General features: G+C 39.0%; 1 protein-coding gene across 1 annotated transcript in view; it reads left to right on the top strand.

The window, feature by feature from the left end:
* Positions 1-22759, top strand: part of STAT4 (signal transducer and activator of transcription 4) — a 122896-nt gene that overhangs the window by 39135 nt on the left and 61002 nt on the right. The window contains 1 exon segment of the mRNA XM_012812754.2: positions 3729-3747. Within this exon segment, the coding sequence (XP_012668208.1) occupies positions 3729-3747 (19 nt within the window).

The raw sequence follows: 22759 nt of genomic DNA, 5'->3' as shown, positions 1-22759 counted from the left end.
GTTTTAATTTTATAGCTCAATGAATTTTTTATATCCATGTATATAAAATATAAATACCACCAGATCAAGATATAGAACATTTCCTTTATCCTCAAATCTCTCCCATTCCTCTCCCAGTTAACCATTCACAAGGTTAACAACTCTTTCTACTTATATTCCCATAGATTCCTTTTGGCTGGTTTGAACTTCATATGAATGAAATTCTGTAGTCCAATTTTCTGGGGTTAGATTTTTTTTCACTTTACCTTATGAGATGGATACATGTTGTTGTGTTTATCTGTATTTTTCTTGTTTTCTTTTTAAATTACAGCTTAAATATTCCATTGTCTGCACATACCACAATTTATTTATTTATTCTTTTGTGGATGGAAACTTAGACTATTTTTAGTCTTTGTGTATTATGAATAAAACTATTTCGAACATACTTGTTTGTGTCTTTTAGGCATCAGCAGCCATTTCTCTTGAGCATGTTCCCAGAAGTAGAATTGTTGGGTAGAAGGGTTTTACAATGATTGGATTCAGGACTTTCCATGGTAGTTCCCGCTGCCACAAAGTGTATGAGAGTCTGGTTGCTCCACTTCCTCACCAACACATGTCATTGTTGGTCTTTTTTCATTTTAGTCATTTCATTGTGTGTCTGTGGTATCTTACTTATGCTATTGGCCACTTGCAGTCCTCTTTTTGGTGTCTATTGAAGTATTTTGCCCATTTTAAAATTGTTTTTCCTGTCATTGTTTCATTGGTTTGTAGTTCTTTATGTATTTGGAAGGAGTCTTTACCAGATACACATAATTGCAAATATATTCTTCTGCACCAGGCCTTGCCTTTTTAGTCTCTTCTTAATGGTGTCTTTTGATAAACACAAGTTCTTAATTCTAATGATGTTTAATTTTCTTATTTTTTAGAATGTTATTGCTCATTGTGTCCTATTTTAAAAACCTTTGCGTGGACTGCCTAGATCATAGAGACATTATTCTAGGTTTTTCTCTGGGACTGTTAGTGTTTTAACCTTTCACATTTAAGTCTATAATCCACTGGAGTTGACTTTTATGACTGGTATGAGGTAGGGATAGGGTAGGCTTTTTCCATGTGGACATCTAATTGACCCAGAGCCATTTGTTGAATGACAGTCCCTTCCTCATGGCATTGCAGGGGTGTTTTTGTTATGAATCAGGTGACCTGTATTTAGGTGAGTCTCTAGTATGTCAGTCTATTTGTCTACCCCTGTACCACATGATTGCTGATTACTGTAATTTTTTTAACCTTGATATGTGACAGGGAAAGTCTGGAAGCCTTATTCTCCTTATTCAAAATTATCTTGATTTTTCTTGACCCTGGGAACTTTCATGTAAATATTAATACTAGCTTGGCAATTTCCACAAATAAAGTTGCTGGGATTTTCATTGGGATTACATTGAATCTGTAGGTCAATTTGGAAAAAACTTGATATCACTATTAAGTTTTCAATCCAGGAGCAGGAAACATCCCTCCATTTATTCAGGTCTTCCATTTCACCCAGAAATATTTTACAGCTTTCTTAGGTAAGTCTTTAACATCTTACAGATGTACCCTGATTTAACCAGTCCTCTGGAAATGGGCATTCCTATTTCCAATTTGTATTTCATTCTATTTTTATAAGCACAATGAAATTAAAAACCACACATGTGTATTATCTTAAATTATCATTTTAAAATGCTATAGGTAAATGCTTTACATGTCAGTTAGTGTCTAAAACACCTCATTCTCCCCTTCTTCACTCTCACCTATAGGCAACAAACCAAAGGGTAAAGAATGACACCTCAGGGTGTCCAAGCCTTTGGTTTTTAAAGCCACAGCTGAACCACTGCAATCTATTTCCTGCTATGAAAATCTGCAGAGAACAATATTGCATGAACAGACCTGGTAGCCTTTCCAAACCCTTACCAATATGATCATCAGGAAATGCCTTCTTTGGTCATTTTTGCTGTAAATTCAAACCATTTCCCCAATGTCCACTTAGTGAATGAAAAGAACCTATCACTGAATGGAGGAACACAGCCTCAGCTTTGAAGAAATAGTTCTCCATACATTAGAAGACAGAAATTGTATTTTGGGGACTTTTAACTTTCTAAGTCTGTAGCTCTTGTTAACTGAACAAAAAGCTAAATTAACAGAAGTTCTAATCTCTGACCTTGCTAATGAATTAATAAACATGTACTTGCTGGTAAAATACAAGGTCTTTTGATAAGCATGTGAATAACTTTAGTTTCAGGTCTTCTCTCAAAGGTAGCCAACTCTTACAAGTTATTTTTTTATTTCAAAATATTAAGGAGATACAAATGTTTTAGGTTACATGGATCAGTTTTGTAATGCTTGAGTCATGGCTATAGGTGTGCCCGTCACAAAAATGGTGTTCATAGTACCCATTAGATTTCTCTCCCCCCTGTAAGTTATTGAACATCAAACCACGTGAATCTTGATCCATGTAGGGGGGTTATCTCTGAATTCCTATGGGCTATGTCTTTTTGCTAATGCAGCCTAGTACCATATCTATTGATTTTTAAATAATTTTTTATTACAAAGGTGAAATATGTCTAATATATGTATGTATGTATGTGTGTGTGTATGTTTTCTATGTTTAGAAAATGCAGATAAGCAAAAAAATCTGTAATTCTATCTTTAACTGATAACCACTGTGAACATGTAAACATTATATTTGTACCAATATTAACTTATTTAAAAATTAATATATATTTTTTAATTTCAAATTACTATTAGTATACATATAATTAGGTTACATTGTTTGTGTTTGTAAGATAAAGTCTGAGTTGCAGTAGAGTCCTTCACCCAGGTAGTGTGCCATACACCTCTACATTGTACCCTTTCGGTACTTACCAAGCCCCCTCCCTGCTTCTTGAATTTAACTGAGTTTTTCTCTCATGCGGGCCTCTAGTTGTTTATCTACTAGTTTCAACATAGTATTGAGTACATGGGATGTTTGATTTTCCATTTTGAGATACTTTATTTAAGAGACTGTTCTCCAAACCCATTCGGGAAAATACAAAAAAGAAAATACAAAAGGTGCAGTCTCCATCATTTTTTATGGCTGAATGCTATTCCATGGTATGCATATACCACAGTTTATTAATCCATACATTTGTTGATGGGAACTTGGGCTGTTTCCACATCTTTGTAATTGTGAATTGAGCTGCTATGAATATTCAAATGAAATGCCCTTATGACAAAATTATTTTTTTTCTTCTGGACAGAAATTATTTTTTCTTCTTCTGGTCTAGTACACCTTCCATTAGAGCTTAGCCCTTCGGTATTCTTCATACTTCTTTCCAAAAGGGCTATATCAGGGTGGTGCCCATAGCTCAGTGGGTAGGGTGCCAGCCACATACACGGAGGCTGGAGGGTTCAAACCCAGCCTGGGCCAGCTAAAAACACAACAATGACAACTGCAACAACAACAACAAAAATAGCCAAGCATTGTGGCAGGTGCCTGTAGTCCCAGCTCCTTGGGAGGCTGGGCAAGAGAATCACTTGAGCCCAAGAGTTTGAGGTTGCTGTGAGCTGTGACACAATGGAACTCTACCCAGAGTGACATAGTGAGACTCTGTCTCAAAAAAAAAAAAAAAAAGGCTATATTAGTTTGCAGTGGTACCAGCAGAGCTTATGGGGGTCTCTCCACACCCACCCCAACATCTGTAGCTTTGGGATCTTGTGATATGGGCTATTCTCATTGGAGTTAGGTGATATCTCAAAGTGATTTTTATTTGCATTTCTCTGATGTTCAGGGATGATGGGTATTTTTTCATTTGTTTGCTGGCCATTCATTTGTCCTTTTGGGAAAAAATCCTGTTCATGTCTCTTGCCCAATGATTAATGGTGTTATTTGATATTTTCTTATTAATTTGCTTGAGTTCTTTGTAAATTCTGGTTTATTATCCCTTTGTCAGATTCATAGCATGTAAATATTTTCTCCCTTTCTGACAATTTTCTATTTGCTTCATTGATCGGGCAAATTTTTAACTTGATCAGGTCCCATTCATTTATTTGAATTATTTATTTATATTATTGCTAATGGTGTCATCTTCATAAATTATTTCACAAGGCTGATGTTATAAAATTAAGTACAGTTTTATAACCCTCATAAGCTTAATACATTCATTAATAGTCAATATCTTTCTATGCCATGAAATATTCTTTTTCAGCATATTTTTATTCACCTATTAATTGGACATTATTTTTTTTCCATTTTTCACCAGTATAAACAGGTGGAGCACACATGCGTTTTATCAAAACTTCCTTCGTATTTGTGATTATTTTGCTAAGACAGTGGGGTTTTTTGTTTGTTTGTTTGTTTGTTTTGAGACAGAGTCTCAAGCTGTCTACCTGGGTAGAGTGCCATGGTGTCATCATAGCTCACAGCAACTTCCAACTCTTGGGCTCAAGATATCCTCTTGCCTCAGTTTTTTCTATTTTCTTTTGTAGAAATGGGTTCTCACTCTTGCTCAAACTGGTCTTGAACCCATGAGGTCAAGTGATCCACCCACCTCAGCAAGACAGTGGGTCTTAACCATCTGCATCAAAATTGCTTGTCATGGTATTTTTAATACAGACACCAACAGCTGACATGAGTCTAAACTGATATACATTAATGAGGATAACACTAGCTACTGTACATAGCAATCAAACAGGATCTAATGCTGGTTATTCCAGTAGTTAAATGGGTGGGTGGCTTTCTTTCTTATGGAGATGTAGGAATCCAAGTGTTTTCTGTCATGTGCCTCAGCCATTCTTAAGGTCCCTGGATGCTTCTGCAGAGAGATAGAAGGTAGGAAAAGAGAAAGAGCACAAAGTCACAGCCACATCTTATTTTTGGCCTAGAAATACATTATCTCTGCTTCCCATTAGCAAGATCAAGTGCCTCCAGCACCATGCAAGGGACACCAGGAAATGTAATGTCCTGCTGGACTGCCACCTCCCACTGGCCAAAACTTAACTGCCTCCTATCAGAGAGGAAGCGGGACTTTTGGTAGACTGTTAGGTATGTCTGCTACATTTGGTGAAACTATCTTGGAGAGCGATTTGTCAATATCCAAGTTTAATGTGACAAAGCAATTCCATTTTTAGATGTTTATCCTACAGAAATTCTCATGTAGGTAAAAAGAAGGGTATCCATAAAAGAATGATCATTGTCTTATTCAGAATTTTAAAATGTGAAAATTATCTAAAATTTGTATCCTTAAATGCCCGCAATGGTTAAATAAATTGCAGTATTTCCATGCATGCTATAGAGCTTTAAAAATATTAGATAGGTTGGAAGCTACTGACATGAATGGGCGGCCATAATATATGTCATTGCGTGAAAAAGACCCAGAACAGTATGTCTCATATGATTGCCCACGTGGAGTGGGGGAAGGAAGTAGAAGATGGAGCTCGCCCCAATTTTTAATTTTTTTTACTACTTTAACTTTTAAAAAATAAGACTAAATTATATGAGCATTTTCAAACACCAGATTTCTAGACCTGGCTCCCAGAACCTCCAGGGAATAGGCCTAGAAATCTGAAGTTCATAAAAGCTTCACAAGTAATTCTGATAAATTGCCAAGGCTGAGACCACAGCCTTAGGATAAATTTCTAAAAGTGAAATTATTATGTCAAAGGGATGAAAAATGTTAGGGTTCTTGATAAGAATTGCCAAATTGTCCTCTAGTAATGTACCAATTCACATTCCCAGCAGCAATGCGTAAAAAGCTCATTCCATCATCAACATGGAGTGGTATAAAGTGTTTTAATCTTTGCCAGCTGGATAAATGAAACATGGTATATTTGCTTTACTCGACAGAAGTGCTGGTTTGTTGCATTTGATTCTCTTTGGAAGATATTCTGTCCCATCTATCTCCCTCTTGAATTGTGTAGATAGAGTCATCCCCCATATTTAGTGCCTATCATAAAAATCACTTCGGGAACTTGTTAAAAATGTAGATCTGCAGCCCCCCTTCCAGTTCTGACCAAGCAGGGGTTTAGGAATGTGGCTGGGAGAGGTAGGATTCAGGGAGTTTGCAATGCAGAGAGGCATCCCAGGCAGGAGCATCAGAAGAAAAAAAGAGCAAGGGTGGGTTCAGGATGTGGGTATTTTGTATTCCCAGAGTAGACTCTCGGTGCTCATTTGTTGCCATGCCCTCTGCCCAGGCTGCAGGTCCCCTCTCCTCCCTCCATCCACCAAGTCCCAGCACACCTCCTGCTCTGCATGGCATCAAAACCCATGTCGATTTTTTTCCCTCTTCAGCACTCCCCCAGCACTTAGTGTCCAAACAACTCATCTTGACACTTAATCACACACCACAATTACTTTAGGTAGATGAGAATCAACTTACGGTAATAAAGATAAAGTCTAATGAAAGTTGTGGAAGTATTATTTTAGGATAAGAAGAAATGCCCAAGGATAGCCTGGAAAATAATCCTGCAATAAATTACATTAGTGTGGACATTAAATTAGCAACAATGACAACTCTTTAGAAAGTGAAATTTGAAGTCAAGACAGCCTTAAAGAATAGAAAGTGGGCAGCACCTGTGGCTCAGTGAGTAGGGCGCCAGCCCCATATACGGAGGGCAGCAGGTTCAAATCCCACCCCGGCCAAACTGCAACAAAAATAGCTGGGCATTGTGGCAGGAGTTTATAGTCCCAGCTACTGGGGAGGCTGAGGCAAGACAATCACCTAAGCCCATGAGCTGGAGGTTGCTGTGAGCTGTGACACCAGGGCACTCTACCAAGGGTGACAAAGTGAGACTGTCTCTAAAAAAAAAAAAAAAAAAAAAAAAAAGAGTAGAAAGTAGTGCTTCTCTGCTGAAATTAGAGGCTACTTTCCATCTTCCAAACTGGTAAATAGTAAAAAGCCTTGATGCCACTAGCTGTAGGTTGTAGATTGAGCCACTCACACAATTCGTATGATCAGACAACCTTGATGCCACTAACTGTAGGTTGTAGGCTGAGCAATTCACGCAATTCTTATGATCAGACAAGTTTAAGAAAGAATGCCACTCAATCAGTGTTCTCAACATTGTCCCCTTTTTAGAATCCCTAAAGACACATTTGAAAATCAGCCCTCCTGCAGAGATTCTGTTACAAGTGGATTATTTTTAAAGCTCCTTAGGTGATTATGAGCCAAGATTGAGGCCCATTGCCCAACGTAAGGCTAAACCATCACATGTAGATTTCACAGATGATACAGGACATCATTCTTGACCACTGCAAAAGGAGGGAGGTTTGAGTTGCTTTTTTAGTGGAAGTGATAGATTCATAACAACTTCTGTCTACTATCCACTTCAAGCCTCTTGTCATGTCTGCGAAGTCTGTCAGAGTAAATTTACTTTCAGTCATTCATTCCCTTAACAAGTGTGTATTGGGGAGGGTCCCTGTCAGGAGCTCTTCTGATGTTGGCATACAACAGGCAAGACAGTGGTGTCTCCTGAACTTGATGTGTGCAGTCTATAAAAGAGGACAGCAACTAAGCAAACAATTGGAAGTTACTACGCTGGGGCTGAGGCTTCAAGTGGGCTTCAGTGGGGTCCTACTTTAACCAAAAAGTTCATATGTGTGTACCATACCCAATATATGCCGCCTTTGTCTAAATTTTATGCAATATACTTCAAAAAAAAAAAAAACTTTCCTAAGTCTATAAGGTTATTCCTTCTAATTTATTGTAAACCTACACTGATTTTATTAGAAGATTATTTTCTAGGCTAATGTTTTTTCTTTCTGATCTGAAATAACATTTCTGAACTTTCCTCAGGCTGTTTTATTTTTATAACTAAGCTTATTCTTCTTTATCTAAACTTTAGCTTGCAAAGTAATTGCATAGCAGCAAGACCAGCTGAGGGCCATGAGAGTGTTTGGAATACAGCAGGTCATGTAGTGATTCTGTAGAGAAGGTGGTACCTTGTCATAAGTCTAAAAGCGCACTGCATTATCAAACCATTTCCTTCTTGGCAGCACCAAGGGGACAGAGGGTACATGCTTCATTGGGAATGAAAACATTGAAAGGGTACCACTGACTCTGTCAGTCACGGCCTTTACCAAAGCATTTCATGCTGTGAGTAGAGTACATTGCAGGCAAAAGCAGTTTTTCTGACAATCCCACAGCATTCAGAGTTTTTTCCATGATCATAAGGCTCGTTTCAACCAAACGCTCTTGACTTATACCTTACTCCTGTGAGAATTAAGTAGTGCTATGTAATAGGTGCAATCTGATCTGATCTTTTTCAAGTTACTCTGCTTAAATTGTCAACACAGGACATAGTATAGTTGAATCTCTGTAAGTTGGCCACCCATGGGTCTGTAAGAAACTAGCCAACATATGGAGGTGGTCAGCATAAGGAACCAGGCCTACTGTACTGATACATACATGGGGAGCATGCCAGTCTGTGAAAATTAGGTCAATTTAAGGAGGTGGTCAATGTAGGGAGATGGTCAACTATGGAGGTTCTCTTATATTTAAAATCAAAGTATATTTTATTTATTTATTTTATTTGAGACAGAGTCTTACTATGTGGCCCTCTAGTCTTACTAGAGTACCATGGCATCACAGCTCACAACAATCTCAAACTCTTAAGCAATTCTCTTACCTCAGCCTCCCAAGTAGCTGGGACTATTGGCACCTACCACAATGCCCAGCTATTTTTGTTGTTGTTGTTGTTGCAGTTGTCATTGTTGTTTAGCTGGCCCAGGGTGGGTTTGAACCCACCACCCTTGGTGTATGCGGCCAGTGCTGTAGCCTCTGTACTATGGGCACCAAGCCCAAAGTATATTTTTAAACACCCCCCAAATTGATACATATTGATGAATATAATTTTGCCTTAATATATACAAGAGGATGCACAAATTATCAAAGATTACTTCATTGTCTATGCATTGGTCGAAGTCAGTATTTCTGAGGACTGAGGCCACTTACCAGCCCAGATACAAAGACACTTAATATGGCCCAAGCCCCTCGTTGGAAACAGGAAGCTGTAAGCTATTGTAATTTTTGCTCCAGTGGGAATAGCATTCTGTCCAACTGCACAGGTGAATAAGGACCTAAGGAGACACTATTGAAATGGCTCAGAAGCTTTTGGAGACTCTTGTAAGATAACATCAAGATCAACGCAGATGTTTTCAAAGCAGTAGTGTTCTTCAAGGCACTGAAGCATGGTTGACAGGCTGTCCCCCTCAAACGAACAGGGAAGAGGGACAAGTGGGTGCTGGAATCTACCAATACCCATCTTATGAAGCTGTGTGCCCAGCACAAGACTGCCTAGGTTGCTTTACTATAAGTTGCATTAAGGCACCACATGGTTCTCTTTAATCTCCTGTCTGTCTGCAGGCCTGGCCCAGCCTTCTCAGCTGAGACATACTCAGTTTCTCAAACACCTGGTCTAGTGTTGTCTATGAACCTGGCAATGGAGGTGAGACATGTCCACCAACTAAGAGGGTACTAATTAGAAGAAGGGAGATCCCAGTGTAGTACAGCAACCACTCCAGAGGATGCTGAAGTGCAGTAACTTGAGAACCCCTCCAGCTTCAGGCCTTTATATGCATAGCTGGGGAATGGCTTCACCTGCAGGCCGGGAGCAGTGAGGATGGAGTTGTCCTTCCTGCTTCAGTGAGGTCTGTGGGTGAGGAGGCTGTTGTGCACCTACTTTACAGAATTCTTAGGAGCACAGGCTGAAAGCCCCTAAGTAAAAGGAAGACCCTCCTTGTGCTTTGTTTGGAATGAAGTCTGGAGTTCCAACCGGCCTTTAAAAAATACTCTTTCTGTCACCCTGCCTGAAGCCAGGAAGGAAAACTCAAAGGCAACATAGATTAAATCTGACTCCTCCATCAGATCCCACATTCAATCACACTTTTTCATTCACTTTTTCAACCTCCGAAGAGTAACTATTTTCTTCTCTGAGCTTTGAATAAATGTAACTACTAACAAAGTAGTAAGAAGAAAGTATAATCAGTATGCATGCTAATATAGGAGACCTGACTATTTACATGTCTGCGTTTTCCAATAGCTTGTGAGATTTTGAGTACCAAGTTGCATTAAGGCACCTTACCGTGCTCTTTAATCTCAGGAATCGTTTTGACAAATGGGCTCTTGGTGAACCGATTGTCAATAAATTTACCTGGAAGTAGAAATATATCTCTTTCAACTCTGGATCCCCAAAACCTAGCATGGTGTCTGTCACACAGTAGATGCTCCATAAGTATTTGCAGAAGTGAAAAGTGACTATAATTTAAAAATTCTTTTTATAAATGTAATGCACTTCCATGTTTCCTATAAAAAATCATAATACAGAATATAGTGGGGGGAGCTAACAATCTTACCTTTTTAATCATATAAACTAATGTAGGTGAGTACACCAGTTCTGTAAAAATGACAATAGCAAAGATGACAACACATAGAAATAAAAGCATATGAAGTTTTGTCCGTAAGGGGGGGACCATACCTTCGCACTACCCCAACAGAGCATTACATGACTGCTAACCTGGATTAGAAGCAGAGCTCCACCCTCTTCTATTTTCATACTTGCTGTCACCCCACTCCAGAGGAAACCTCTGATCTCAGGGGCCTGTAAGAGTCATGATCACTGCATTGGCCTTAGGGCAAGTGAAATATTTTGGCAGGAGAGCTCTAGTGTTTTGATTACAGACAAAAATGATGTCATACGTGATAAGGTGTGTCATGATGGTGTTCTCACTTGATGTAACTTCATATTTCTAATAAATGCTCAGCTGAAAAATATTCAGAGAATGGAAAACACGAGTTATGCAACTGAGAGTTGTGACTTCCTGTTAAACTTTACGGAGGAGGTGAGAATAGAACACCGAGAGAGAAACTACACTTACACGCTGCTTTTCCGAAATACTGTTTCTTCCTTTGCTTTCACCACTATTCTGTACTGTGCACAGGGTGTCCCACCTTATCTGTTTATTACACTGGATGCACAAACATCTTAGAAAAAATCCTTCATACCTGTGGCTCATGCCCAGTCCATGAAAATTAGGTCAACTGGAAGTGGTCAGTGTAGGGAGGTGGTCCACTCTGGAGCTTCTCCTGTAATATGTATACAACAGATAACCAACAGAACTTATTTGGAAGGGCATTCTGTTGATTTATGGTCTCATTGCCATGACATTGGTAAGATTTCAGGCTATTAGGTTTCTTAGGTTTTTGTTAACTTTAAAAATTATTTTAGAAGTTTGGCATCGAATATGGCAAAACTCAAAGCTTGAGCTTTTCATTACTTTAATCACTATTTACACCATCTCTAGCCTAGTTCAGTTAGATAAAGTAAGTCTGAAAAGCTACCGCAGTTGTAAGACAATTGTGGCGCAGACTGAGTGTAACAGCAGCTTCCTGTACATCCTATCTTCCCTCAGACCACAGCTTTTCTTCAGAAACAAGTGTATTTTAAACATCAGATTTGGCCAGTTGTAAACTCAAGGGGAACCTCCTATCCGTGGTGGTTGAGCAGAGGGGAAAGGGATGTCAGAAATATGTACATACTGGCCTGAGCAAGAGTGAGACCCCATCTTTACTACAAATAGAAAAACGGAGGCAAGAGGATCTCTTAAGCCAAGGAGTTTGATGTTGCTGTGAGCTATGACAACAGGGCACTCAGCCAGGGGGACAGAGTGAGACTCTCTCAATATATAAATATAAAAACATTTTTTTGACATAGATTTTTTTGCCTGTTTACAAAATCTATAGCATTTATGAAAAAGGCACTTTTAAAAAGTAAACATGTCCATAGGTTTTCCACCGTACTGGTTTCTGTAATTATTTTTCCTCTACCCTATTTCCTTTTCCCTTTTTCCTCTGTACTATTTGGTCTTTTTGCTAAATCTCTTGTTTGGAGCACTCTAACAAAAAATAAATTTGGCCTTCGTGGTACTCGATTGTCTTTCACATCTCCCTGTGAAGCAAAAGTTTCTTCAAGAATCTTTTAAACTGGGGCAGCGCCTGTGGCTCAAAGGAGTAGGGCACCGGCCCCATATGCCAGAGGTGGTGGGTTCAAACCTAGCCCCAGCCAAAAACTGCAAAAAAAAAGAAAAAAAAAAAAAAGAATCTTTGAAACTAATTCAACCTTCCTCAAGTTTGACTAGCGTATGTGAGTTTGCCTCTGTCACGTGCAGCCCTTTCCCTTCAGTCCATTTTGAAGAAGTCCGTTCTCCTTTGTCTCAAGTCCTGAACTATGACCCTGCCATAGCTGTCAAGAGCAGCAGGGTAGCTAAGAGATAGGGGCTGAGAGAAATGTTCAAAGACGGAAAAGATAGAGGAGAGAGGGTGTGTTTGATGTGGGGCTTTCTCAGCACCCAGATCAGTTCTTGGCAAGAAGTGTTGTTTAGTATAAATTTGTTGAACAAAGATATAAAGAAAGAACAAAGGAATGAATGAATGGCATGGAGGAAGGTGTGCCAGCCCTGGCTGTACGCAGATGGGCAGGATCTTCATCAACAAAGGTGTAGCAGGTGTAACGGGTGGACAGTACCACGTCTGTGGAGACGGGTGGGAAAGCAGTGGACACATAAGGAGCTTAGATCGGGGGTTTGGTGGGCAACTTGGCCCTCCCTGTGGGCAGTCAAGATGGCAAGAGCAACGAAAATGTCCTTGGAGCAGGAGAGCAGTGTGAGCCAGCAGTGGGGTGCATGCCCAAAGATGCTTTTTCTTAATATTTGCTCTACTACGTGAATAGGACTGTATATTATGTGTTTAATTCTGAGTTACACAATAATTATTACTCCCAAGATTTACCTTCAGTTTTTCTCTTATGGTTTTTCCGAAGAGCATTAGACTTGAAGACAGTGTCTAGGTTCTGTTTCCAAATCGGCCACTCATGTCTGGCTGACCTTACCCTCCCCGTGCTTGGATGTTCTTAGCTGCAGAAAGGGGTAATGGTAATGCCGCCTATTGTTGTCAAAAAGTAAGGGTATAGCAGCGACAACCAAAGCTTCATTTTTCCTGGATGGATTCATTGCATCTTTTGGTTTCACGCTGTCCCATACTCTACACAGACTGGGCCACGTTATTTGTTCAGACTAAACAGATCTGTGTCCGTGCGTCCCGTGCGTCCATATGTGTTCCTGCAGAGGCACGTGTGGCCCTCAGCCTGATGGCGCCAGCGGCTCCCATTTCCTCATTTCCTCCTCACATCCCTGGCAGGTACTTACTTTTATTTCCCTCATTTTGCGTCTGGGGGAACTGAGGCTTGGGAAGGTCGCACAGCCGGCCACAGTCATTTAGCTAGATGAGAGTTAGCATATGACCTATTTTTTCAATCCAGAGCCTATGTCCAAAAACAATATACACACACAATAATTGCCCCAAATTTTATCTTTACATTTCTATAAGAAATGTATAGTTGATGATAATTTTTAACAGTCTTATTGAAGTATACTGACACGCAATAAATGCATACTTAAAATGTACTATGTGACAAGTCTTGACATAAGTATATATCCATGATAGCATTACCGCAATCAAGGTAATGAACATATCCATCACCCCTAAGAGTTTCCTCATGCCCCTTCATACTCCCTTCCTCACCTCCTCCTGCCTGTCCCCTGTCCCCAGCCATATATGGAGGTAGGCAATTTTTTTGGTTCCCCTTTCTCTTTAAAATATGCACAATTGTATTTTATAAGTATCTATGAAAAACTGAAAGAATTTTCATCATAATGAATAGAATTTATTTTTGGCTTCTGTTTTTCATCTATAATGTGGAGATAATTCCACTGCCTCCAGTGATGCCATGAGAACCACAGGAAATCAGTAAAAGTGCTCAACAAACATCTAAAAGGCCCCTTTTCTCACTAGCAGAGACACACTTGCTAACACGTATTGTTTGAACAATTTTTTTTAATTTTTCTTAAATTTTATACATGTGTATATTAGGTTTCCACTTTTGCCTTCACAGAATTAAAAAAGCTAAATTTCGTGACAATAACAATGTTTAACACAAGGACTGAGAACAAAAACCTCATAAAGAACAAATGACGATAAATACATTCAGAAAAGAAATCAGACAATTTCTGATAGTTGGCAAGTGACTTTGATGAATAGGAAAGTAAATAAACCTAATAATTTATAATTTTCCAGTAGAAACTAAGAGGTTTCTGTTTTTGCCAAGTGGAAAAAGGTTTGTCACACAAACAGTTTTATTTTTCAGGTAGTTAAGTAGACATGGAAAATTCAATTAACTATTTTGTTAGTGAATCTCTATCAAATTTTAAAGGGCACGTACTCAGAGGTTTAGAAATGGAGGGGGGTTTCCATTGGTGAATAGTGCTCGTTTGGGCTATGACCTTTTGGCTGGTTTGATTCTGGCAGCCCTGACCACAGAGTCACAGTCTCAGGACACGCACCTGTTTTCTTCTTTTAACCTGTTCTTTACCCGTCTTGCTAATGCTGACCAAAAGTTCCCTTTCCTGAGCAAGAAAACTTCACCTGCTTTTGAGCTTTGTGGACCCTGCGTGCATGAACTGATGAAGTGTAATAAGTGGTGTTTCACCTGTCCCTTTTCTTCTCCCGCATCAACTCCTCTCCATTTCATATTTGAGTTATTTGTTCTGAACACAAAGTCAGCTTCTGAATCTGATTCTCAAAGCATCATTTGCATGTAAGTGAAAGAGTATTTGTTTTCAAAAGGATACTCATCTCTAAACAACAACACTGTCACTAACATTGAATTTATAGTTATAATGTTTACTTTTTTTCTAAATGGATTCCCTTATTTTCTGTTATTTCTCTGCAAGATGAACAATAGATACTGTCTTTACCTCATCGTTAGTGTGCTTCATAGATTACCATAGTAGTTTTCAGAGAGCAGAGGAGTTACTCCTTTCTGTAAAATGTGGGCATTCATAAAAGAAAGAAATGTTCTAGAGGACTCTGGGTTCTTCATCCGATAGAAATTTTGGGACTTCCCCACATAATAAATACTTACTAAAAAACTAGAGCTATTGCTGATGTTTTCTTCCTATGACGGTACACTAGAAAACCAGGAAGGGATGTTGACCATTGGGTTAAAAAAACCAAGAAATCATGCCCTGCATATTTTCACTTGGCCTGGGTATACTGAAGCCACATTTGCTGACCCTAAAAACAAAACACCACATCAAAACCCCAAAGTGAAAATGATTTAAAAGTAATAGCAAAATGTCTAGGTGAACATGTTTGGGAATCAGACTCCTTGGGTTTGTTAAAGGGTATAGATGATGATGGAATTCATGTAAAGAGCTTAGTACAGTGACACTTAGAAGCTCCTCAATAAATGTTATTTTATACATTTTATCAGATCAAAAACTGAGTGTAGAGGACATGCTTCTTGTTAACAGGCAGAAAAATTACGAAGAAGTAAGGATAGGCTTGTGGGCTTCAGGGAATAATACTTTGAGCACACATTGAGGTCAACACACTAGGTTTAACTCTGGGGATAAAATAACAACTATCACACCGAAAGACTCAAAGAGGAAGGCCAGTCTCGGAAACTTGTAGCCATTTTTCATCTTATTGACCTCACTGAGCACTGTAAGAAACATCTATATTTCATTCCACACAACCGTAAGTTTCTGCCCGTGACAGTAAATGTGTACAGAACTTGAATTCACTACGTGCATCTATCAAGTTCAAACGTCACTTGACTGACAATCTAAATTACCAAGCATGGAACATGTCACACACACAAACACACAGAGACAGCAGTGTCCTCATGCAGTTTGCTTGGCAGGATCTTTCTCACCTAGATAGAGTATTTCAGGAATGTCCCCTCAGAAAAATGGGGTTTCGGCTCAGCTCCTGCAGCTCAGCCACTAGGGCATCAGCCACATACACCAGAGCTGGCAGGTTCGAACCTGGCCCTGCCAAACAGCAATGACAACTACAACCAAAAAATAGCCAGGCATGGGGAGGGTGCCTGTAGTCCCAGCTACTCGGGAGGCTGAGGCAAGAGGATTGCTTGAGTCCAAGAGTTTGAGGTTGCTGTGAGCTGTGACATCACAGCGCTCTACCGAGGGCAAGAGTAAGACTGTCTCCAAAAATAAAAAAAAAAAAAGAAAGAAAAAAGAAAAATGGGGTTTTTCTGCACATCGTAATATTCCTAACAATAGGATCTGGCCAAATTCTAATGCCAGGCATAGGCACGCTGTCACCAGGATGCAGTCTTCTTCTGCCCCTGAAAATTATGTGTTCACTTTTCCAAGAAGTGATTTGCTAACTCGTACATTTTTTCCCAGAAAGTTATTCAAATTGGACACATATTAATTCTTTTTCTAATGAAACACTATACCATGAAAGTTAAATAGAATTGGGAATTTTTTTTTTTTTGATTTGTGCTCTGCCAAGCTGGAGAAGTTCCCAGTACCTAGTGATTTATTTACCACAAAAGCCACAAAAGCACAAATGAGACCCCAAGGGTTACGGATTCTTTCATAACATCTGTGTTCTAATGGATGACTAATTATTTTTGGCTTGAGACAGGTTGTCAGCAAAATAGAAATTGGGAACACTGGAATTCTAATGCAGTTTAATTCAACTCCTAATGTTACTCATGTTTCAATGGAAGCCATAATGGCTTGACCAAAGTTCCTCAGTAGTGGAAAAGCCTGCACAAGGTCCCTCCTCAGCCCCTTCCCTGACCCCTGCAGTCTTCACAGCAAGTGCCAATGACATATCCATAATCACAGATCGGCCACAAGGCCCCTATGCTGGTACCAACACTGCCTTACTCTAGAAGTTTTGGGTTGTTTATTTTCTACTCATATCCATTAGCAAGGATAATTAAATACTATATTTAGAATCAGGAACAACCTAACTGCCAATGATGGGGAAATGATTCTGTAGATTTGTCTGGCCAAGCCAGATAATTCAATGGCGTGCATTTATTTAATGTCATGTTTTTTAAGACTATTTAATGACATGGAAAAATATTAAGTGAAAAGAGTAGAATATAGTGATGTATCCTGATTTCATATGATAATATATGTATAAGAAAAGAGTTTTTAACTGGAAGCAAATATATAAAAATGCTACTAAGGCTTACATTTTCGACATTCTATATATTTTATATAATGGGTAGGGATTTTATTTATAATGTGAAAAACAAAGAATATTTATAGCTGCAGGGAACATCCTGTTTTTTAAAAACAACATGTAAGCATGTGTACGTGGATGGTGTGGGTCCCATCTGGCTTAAGTAGGATGATCTAAAGACTTAGGCTTTTATTCTGAAATGAGAAGTCATTCATGGATTTGGGGTAGAGAAATAGAATGACCCAATATAGGTGGGTTTTGTTTTGTTTTTTGAGACAGAGTCTCACTCTGTTGCCCAGGCTAGAGGAACATGGAAACAATGCAGCTCATAGCAACCTCAACTCCTGTGCTCAGGTGATCCTCCCCTGCCTCAGGCTCCCAAGTAGCTGAGACTACAGGTGCTCACCATGACATCCAGATAATTTTTTCTATTTTTAATAGGAGACAGGGTCTCTCTCTTGCTCAGGCTGATCTGGAACTCCTGAGCTCAAAGGATCTTTCTGCCTCGGCTTCCCAGAGTGCTAGAATTACAGGTATGAGCCACTGCGCCCAGCCTCAATGGAGGTTTAATAGCATCACTCCAGCTGCCATGTTGAGAGTGTCCTTTCAGTGATGAGGACAGAGGCAGGGACTGAGTTTGAAGAAGATGGCACTGACCCCTAAACAAGGATGATAGTGGCAGAGGGTGAGGAGAGTTGGATTCCAGCTAGCTGTCTGTCACAACCTAGTAAATGTCTTTTAAACCCCCACAATCTATTATCTATTAGAGGTGGATTTAAATATGTATGTTGTATTTTTATCAGTAGAACCTGTGATTAATCTAAAAAGCATCGGGTGTAACAGGGCTTCTCCCTGAAAATGACACCATCTGAGTTCACCTTTTCTTGTCAAACACCTGCCCCTATTCCAACAGTTACCCTGTCTCTGTGGAGCTGGTGGAATGTCACTCTGCCCAGGTACTGGGAAAACGGAGTCTCATATAGGGGGATCTCAAACACCAGCCAGGGCCCACCTTTAATCAAGTTTTTACCAATTGGCAGCAAAATAAAAGAGCAATAGGGAGAGATCTTGCAAAGTCAAAATCATTCCCTTTAAAGGATAGTCCTTTATGGATCTATGGATCCTTTCCAATCATTTGAGGAAGAGTATTTTATGTTTTATAAAATGATGATGATGTATATGACAGTGGTTGTGGAACTTTCTTTACTACATACTTATTCAGAAAAGTACAAAATGGACAACTTTATTTCAGACTCAAATATTTCTACTGCAGTTTTCTGATCCATTAAATACCCAAGTCTGGAAAACACAGTATTAGTGTATATAGCAAATTTTTCTTTACATATGCCTATTGTGAATTTATTTATTTATTTATTTTTGGGTAACTGAATAAAAAATGACCACTTATTCTAAAACTTTATTTCTGCAACACTCTCATCCTCCCCAAGAAAACAAATGTTAGTTAGTACTAATGCATTCATTTGATTTCCTTATCATCAAAGCTTTGTTCAGTTAGAAAAGAGTGGAGGTGTTTTATTCTGCAAGTAATGGCTCGGCTCCCGTAGCTCACTGGTTAGGGCGCCAGCCCACAATGGGGCTGGCGGGTTCGAACCTACCCGGGCCTGCTAAACAACAATGACAACTACAAAATAAATAAATCAGTAAAATAACCAGGCATTCTGGTGGGCACCTGTAGTCCAAGCTACTTGGGAGGCTGAGGCAAGAGAATGGTTAAGCCCAAGAGATAGAAGTTGCTGTGAGCTGTGATGCCAGGACCCTCTACCAAGGGCAACATAATAAGACTGTCTCAAAAAAAAAAAATTTCTACAAGTAATACTTACTAATTATAGGACATTTGGAAAACAAAGAAAGACGAAAAGAAAAACGTAGTAATTATCCCTAAACTTGCCTTCCAGATTTATAACCACTGTTGATACTTTTAGTGCATTTTTATTGCCTTTTAAAATGTATTATAGATGTATAGATGCACTTTTCACCAAGTCGGGATTATCTGATTTTTTTTTTTTTAGTATTGTACATCAAAAAAGCTATCACAAGGGCTCTGATATCTAGAAAACTGAACAGCCTATTACTCTGAGTCTCAAACCTGGGTTGTTCATGAGCAGTGTGCAAATGAAGCCATAGGTATCGTAAACACTGGGGTGAGGAGAAGTACAGCCGAGCTAGGGAGAACTGTGGGTGTCCCATTTTCTGAGCAATTTCTTTCAGGTTAAAATAAAGAATAATAAATATTAAAAACATATTAGGTCTCAAGGAGATTGGAAGTTAAAAGAATTAATATGAAAAAGGAAAATATAGACAAGAAAACAACCAATTGTTGGCATATTTTTAAAAAGGAAAAAGTACTATGTGTTCTTTTTATTTAAGTCTTATGAGAATGGAAAAGGCATCAGTTATTAAAATTCAATATTTTTCTTGGCAAACATAGTGGTGACTATCATTTTATAAAATCAGGTTATGCTCCGGCTTGAAATAGTACCAAACCTATGAGTAATTTTGCCTTTAGTGATGCTGATAAAAGATGTAGGTCCCAGAAGCTAGTCTCTTTCACTCTGCCACATTGCCTAGAATTCATGCCCTTGACTTTGGTAGCAAGGATTTCATGCTGATTACCGGATATAGAAATCTCTCCAGCCTGTTAGATAAAATACATAAGAGGACAAAAAGACAAGCACACCCAATATTAAAATCCAAAATAACTGGAATGTTACAGCCAAAACATCAGTGAAATCTGTACCAATATCAAGAAATAAAACTAAATCAGGAAAACCCACCCTGTCTTGTTTTAAGGAAGCATCGCTTAAAAATGCATGCCTGGGACCTCTGAAAAAATAATACAGCACAAGAGACTGACAAGTATATATTGACGAATTAGAAGAACAGCACACTTCTGAAAATCATCTCCATCAGATGAAGGCTTTTTCAGGAAATCAGGTGTATAAAATAGGAGCAGATACCTAACAGGGACAAATAGGTTAAAATTAAAAAGTTTAAAGAGTGATATGAAAAGAGGGAGATGGTGATTAAGATAGGAAAGGATTCTGTGGTGGAAAAAAGAGAAACAAGCAGAATTCCATCCATGTTTGGGCACAGCTGATAGTACGGAAACGATCCAGATGACACGGGAGTCTCCCCTGAAGCCCACTACGCAGTGACAGAAAAGCAGACGGCACACAGACACGGACTCGGGAGAGCCAGCACACAGGGGGGCAAAACAGAGGGACAAAAATGACAATTAAAGCATATTCTAGAAGAACACTGTCCTGCGTTGTCAAAGAGAGTACGTAGCTGTGGATTTCGGAGATTAGATTGGAATATGCTGATTCCTTATTCTGATGTGAGAATTTCAAACCTTAACTTTTATTCCAAACAAGAAAAATTAGGTTTCCACAGTGGAGTCTCGCAGCCGTGGTGGACTGTGACGGGTGCAAGCGAAACTGGCAAAACCGGGGGTGGTGTAAGTGGGAATTGTGCCTAAACCAGAGGTCTTTCTGGTAGCACAGCAGCCCACAGTGAGAGGGGTGAACAGTGAACGTGACGTTATCCACCAAGTGGTTGTGGTGAAAACGAGGTTGTGAACCACTGCGTACAAAAATACACTTGGTTATTTCACTGGTGGTTTCTCTAAGCATGAAAAGCTGTATGTGTACCTTCAAACATAATGGAGAAAATAAGAGCAAAAGAAGTATGGACTACAGAACAAAAGACAAGCACAGAAAAGAGAAGGAAAAGAAGTGACAGAGTAAATGCAAATGTATTAAACGGGGCAATGTATGCAAGCAGATGAAAATAGGAAAATTCTCACTTAGAACCAGAACACGGAATTCAGCCCTATGTGGGCTCTGAGCCACCTGAAATGAGATATTAGAAGAGTTCAAAGTAAAAGGTTGGACAAAGATACATCGGGCTAAGGCAGACAATATGGTCACTATGTCTTATGTAATAGTAATCATAACATAATAACATACAAATGAGATGTAATATTTAACATTTATTTAATGCTAAGGACCTGTAATATCTCATGTAATGATGATAACTATGAGTTTGTTAGAAAATGTCAAATTCCAGCTCCAAGCAATAATTAGGACAAGTATTGTCCTGTGAGGGAAACTTGCAAATGAGCATTCATGGATCAGTAGGTACCAAGTCCACTGAATCAACGTAGTAGGCAAAAATTCTAAATACAAAAATAAATGGTAGCTGAGGGATGTTTTACCACACCTTTCTCGGTTTTCTGACATATCAAATAGGCAAAGACATAAAAGATCGAAATGCTGTAATTCAGCAAGGTTGTTTTAACCAACAATATATCATAGCATTTTGATGACAAAATCTCACAAATCATCTAAGCGTCAACAGACTAAAGATAAACCATGCAGCCACTACTGGAAATGATACTGTTGGAAAAATCTCAATTACATGGAAATATTAATTAGCAATGAAACGAAAAGCACTTACATAATGAGATATAAAGAATGCTCTGAATTTTATTTTTAAAATGTACATAAATACATGTAAATATATACATGGAGAAAATAAACTACATAAGCCCATATCCAAGTGTTAACTTCAGCTAACATCAGAGATTTTGCAGAGGAAGAAATCAAGGCTAAAAGAGGCAAAGTGGCTTTTAAAAAAAATGTCATAGTTAGGGCAGCGGCTGTGGCTCAAAGGAGTAGGGTGCCAGCCCCGTATGCTGGAGGTGATGGGTTCCAACCCGGCCCCGGTCAAAAACTGCAAAAAAAAAAAAAAAAAGAAGAAGAAGAAATAAAGAAAAGAAAAGAAGTCATAGTGACAGGATTGGGCCCCAAACCCTTAACTTCTGACCTTAAGTCCTGAGGATTTGCCAGTGCATTCTTCTGGGCAAACTATGACACCACAAAGTATGCAAATGTTTCTGGTGCAGGGTGGTAAACCCATTATCAAGGCTCAGAGGTCAATGCCCAACTGAGTATGATTTTTCATACAAGATAGGAAGAACAGGTGAATATATCTGATTAGCTCCAAATAAGCAAGGTACCGCAGAATGAGACAAACACATTTTGATGGAAGTTGGAAGTAGAACAGTGGTGGGAGCCAGACCAGTCAGCTGATAAGGCTCTGACACTTGAGGGATGGGTTTCACCTAATTCACATCTTCCGCAGAGCAGCCCGAAAGAGAAAAAGTCCCTTTAAATATAAACATGTCAGTGAATTGCATTTTGGACCAGCCTAAAGGGCACTTTGAAGTGTGACTCTGGGCATCCACGACCCAACTCCTGGATTGACCATTTTAGAAGTGTTTCTGAGGCCTCTTCGTCATGTTCACGGTTGACTGACAGGTCATTTACGCACTAACCTTCCATTATTTATAAGATATTAGCAATCTCCTCAGTTTCCATTTCTCTCAGCAGATGGTGGTATTAATACTTCTGCCACAGTTCAAATAGATTTCAGATTTTTGTTCAATGGAAAATGTGCAGGGACACTTTGAGGGTTGTTGTAAATGTCAGTGATGATGAGAGAATGGTTTTATCTCCTCAGATGGGAATGATTTTTCCACTTCTTGCTTTAGGAGCTCTAATTTTCTAATTTTTGCACCTTATGTAAATTAATTAAAAAATTTTTACCAATGGAATTTTTGTTATCACGAACAAAGCTTTATAATTTCTTTCCGATTGCTTAAATAACGCAAATCTTTGTAAAAAAAAAAA

Source organism: Otolemur garnettii, unplaced genomic scaffold (genome assembly GCF_000181295.1).
Source record: "Otolemur garnettii isolate 467f Iridium unplaced genomic scaffold, OtoGar3 scaffold00222, whole genome shotgun sequence".
In the NCBI taxonomy this organism is placed as follows: domain Eukaryota; kingdom Metazoa; phylum Chordata; class Mammalia; order Primates; family Galagidae; genus Otolemur; species Otolemur garnettii.
This window is presented reverse-complemented; position numbering and strand designations above follow the sequence as displayed.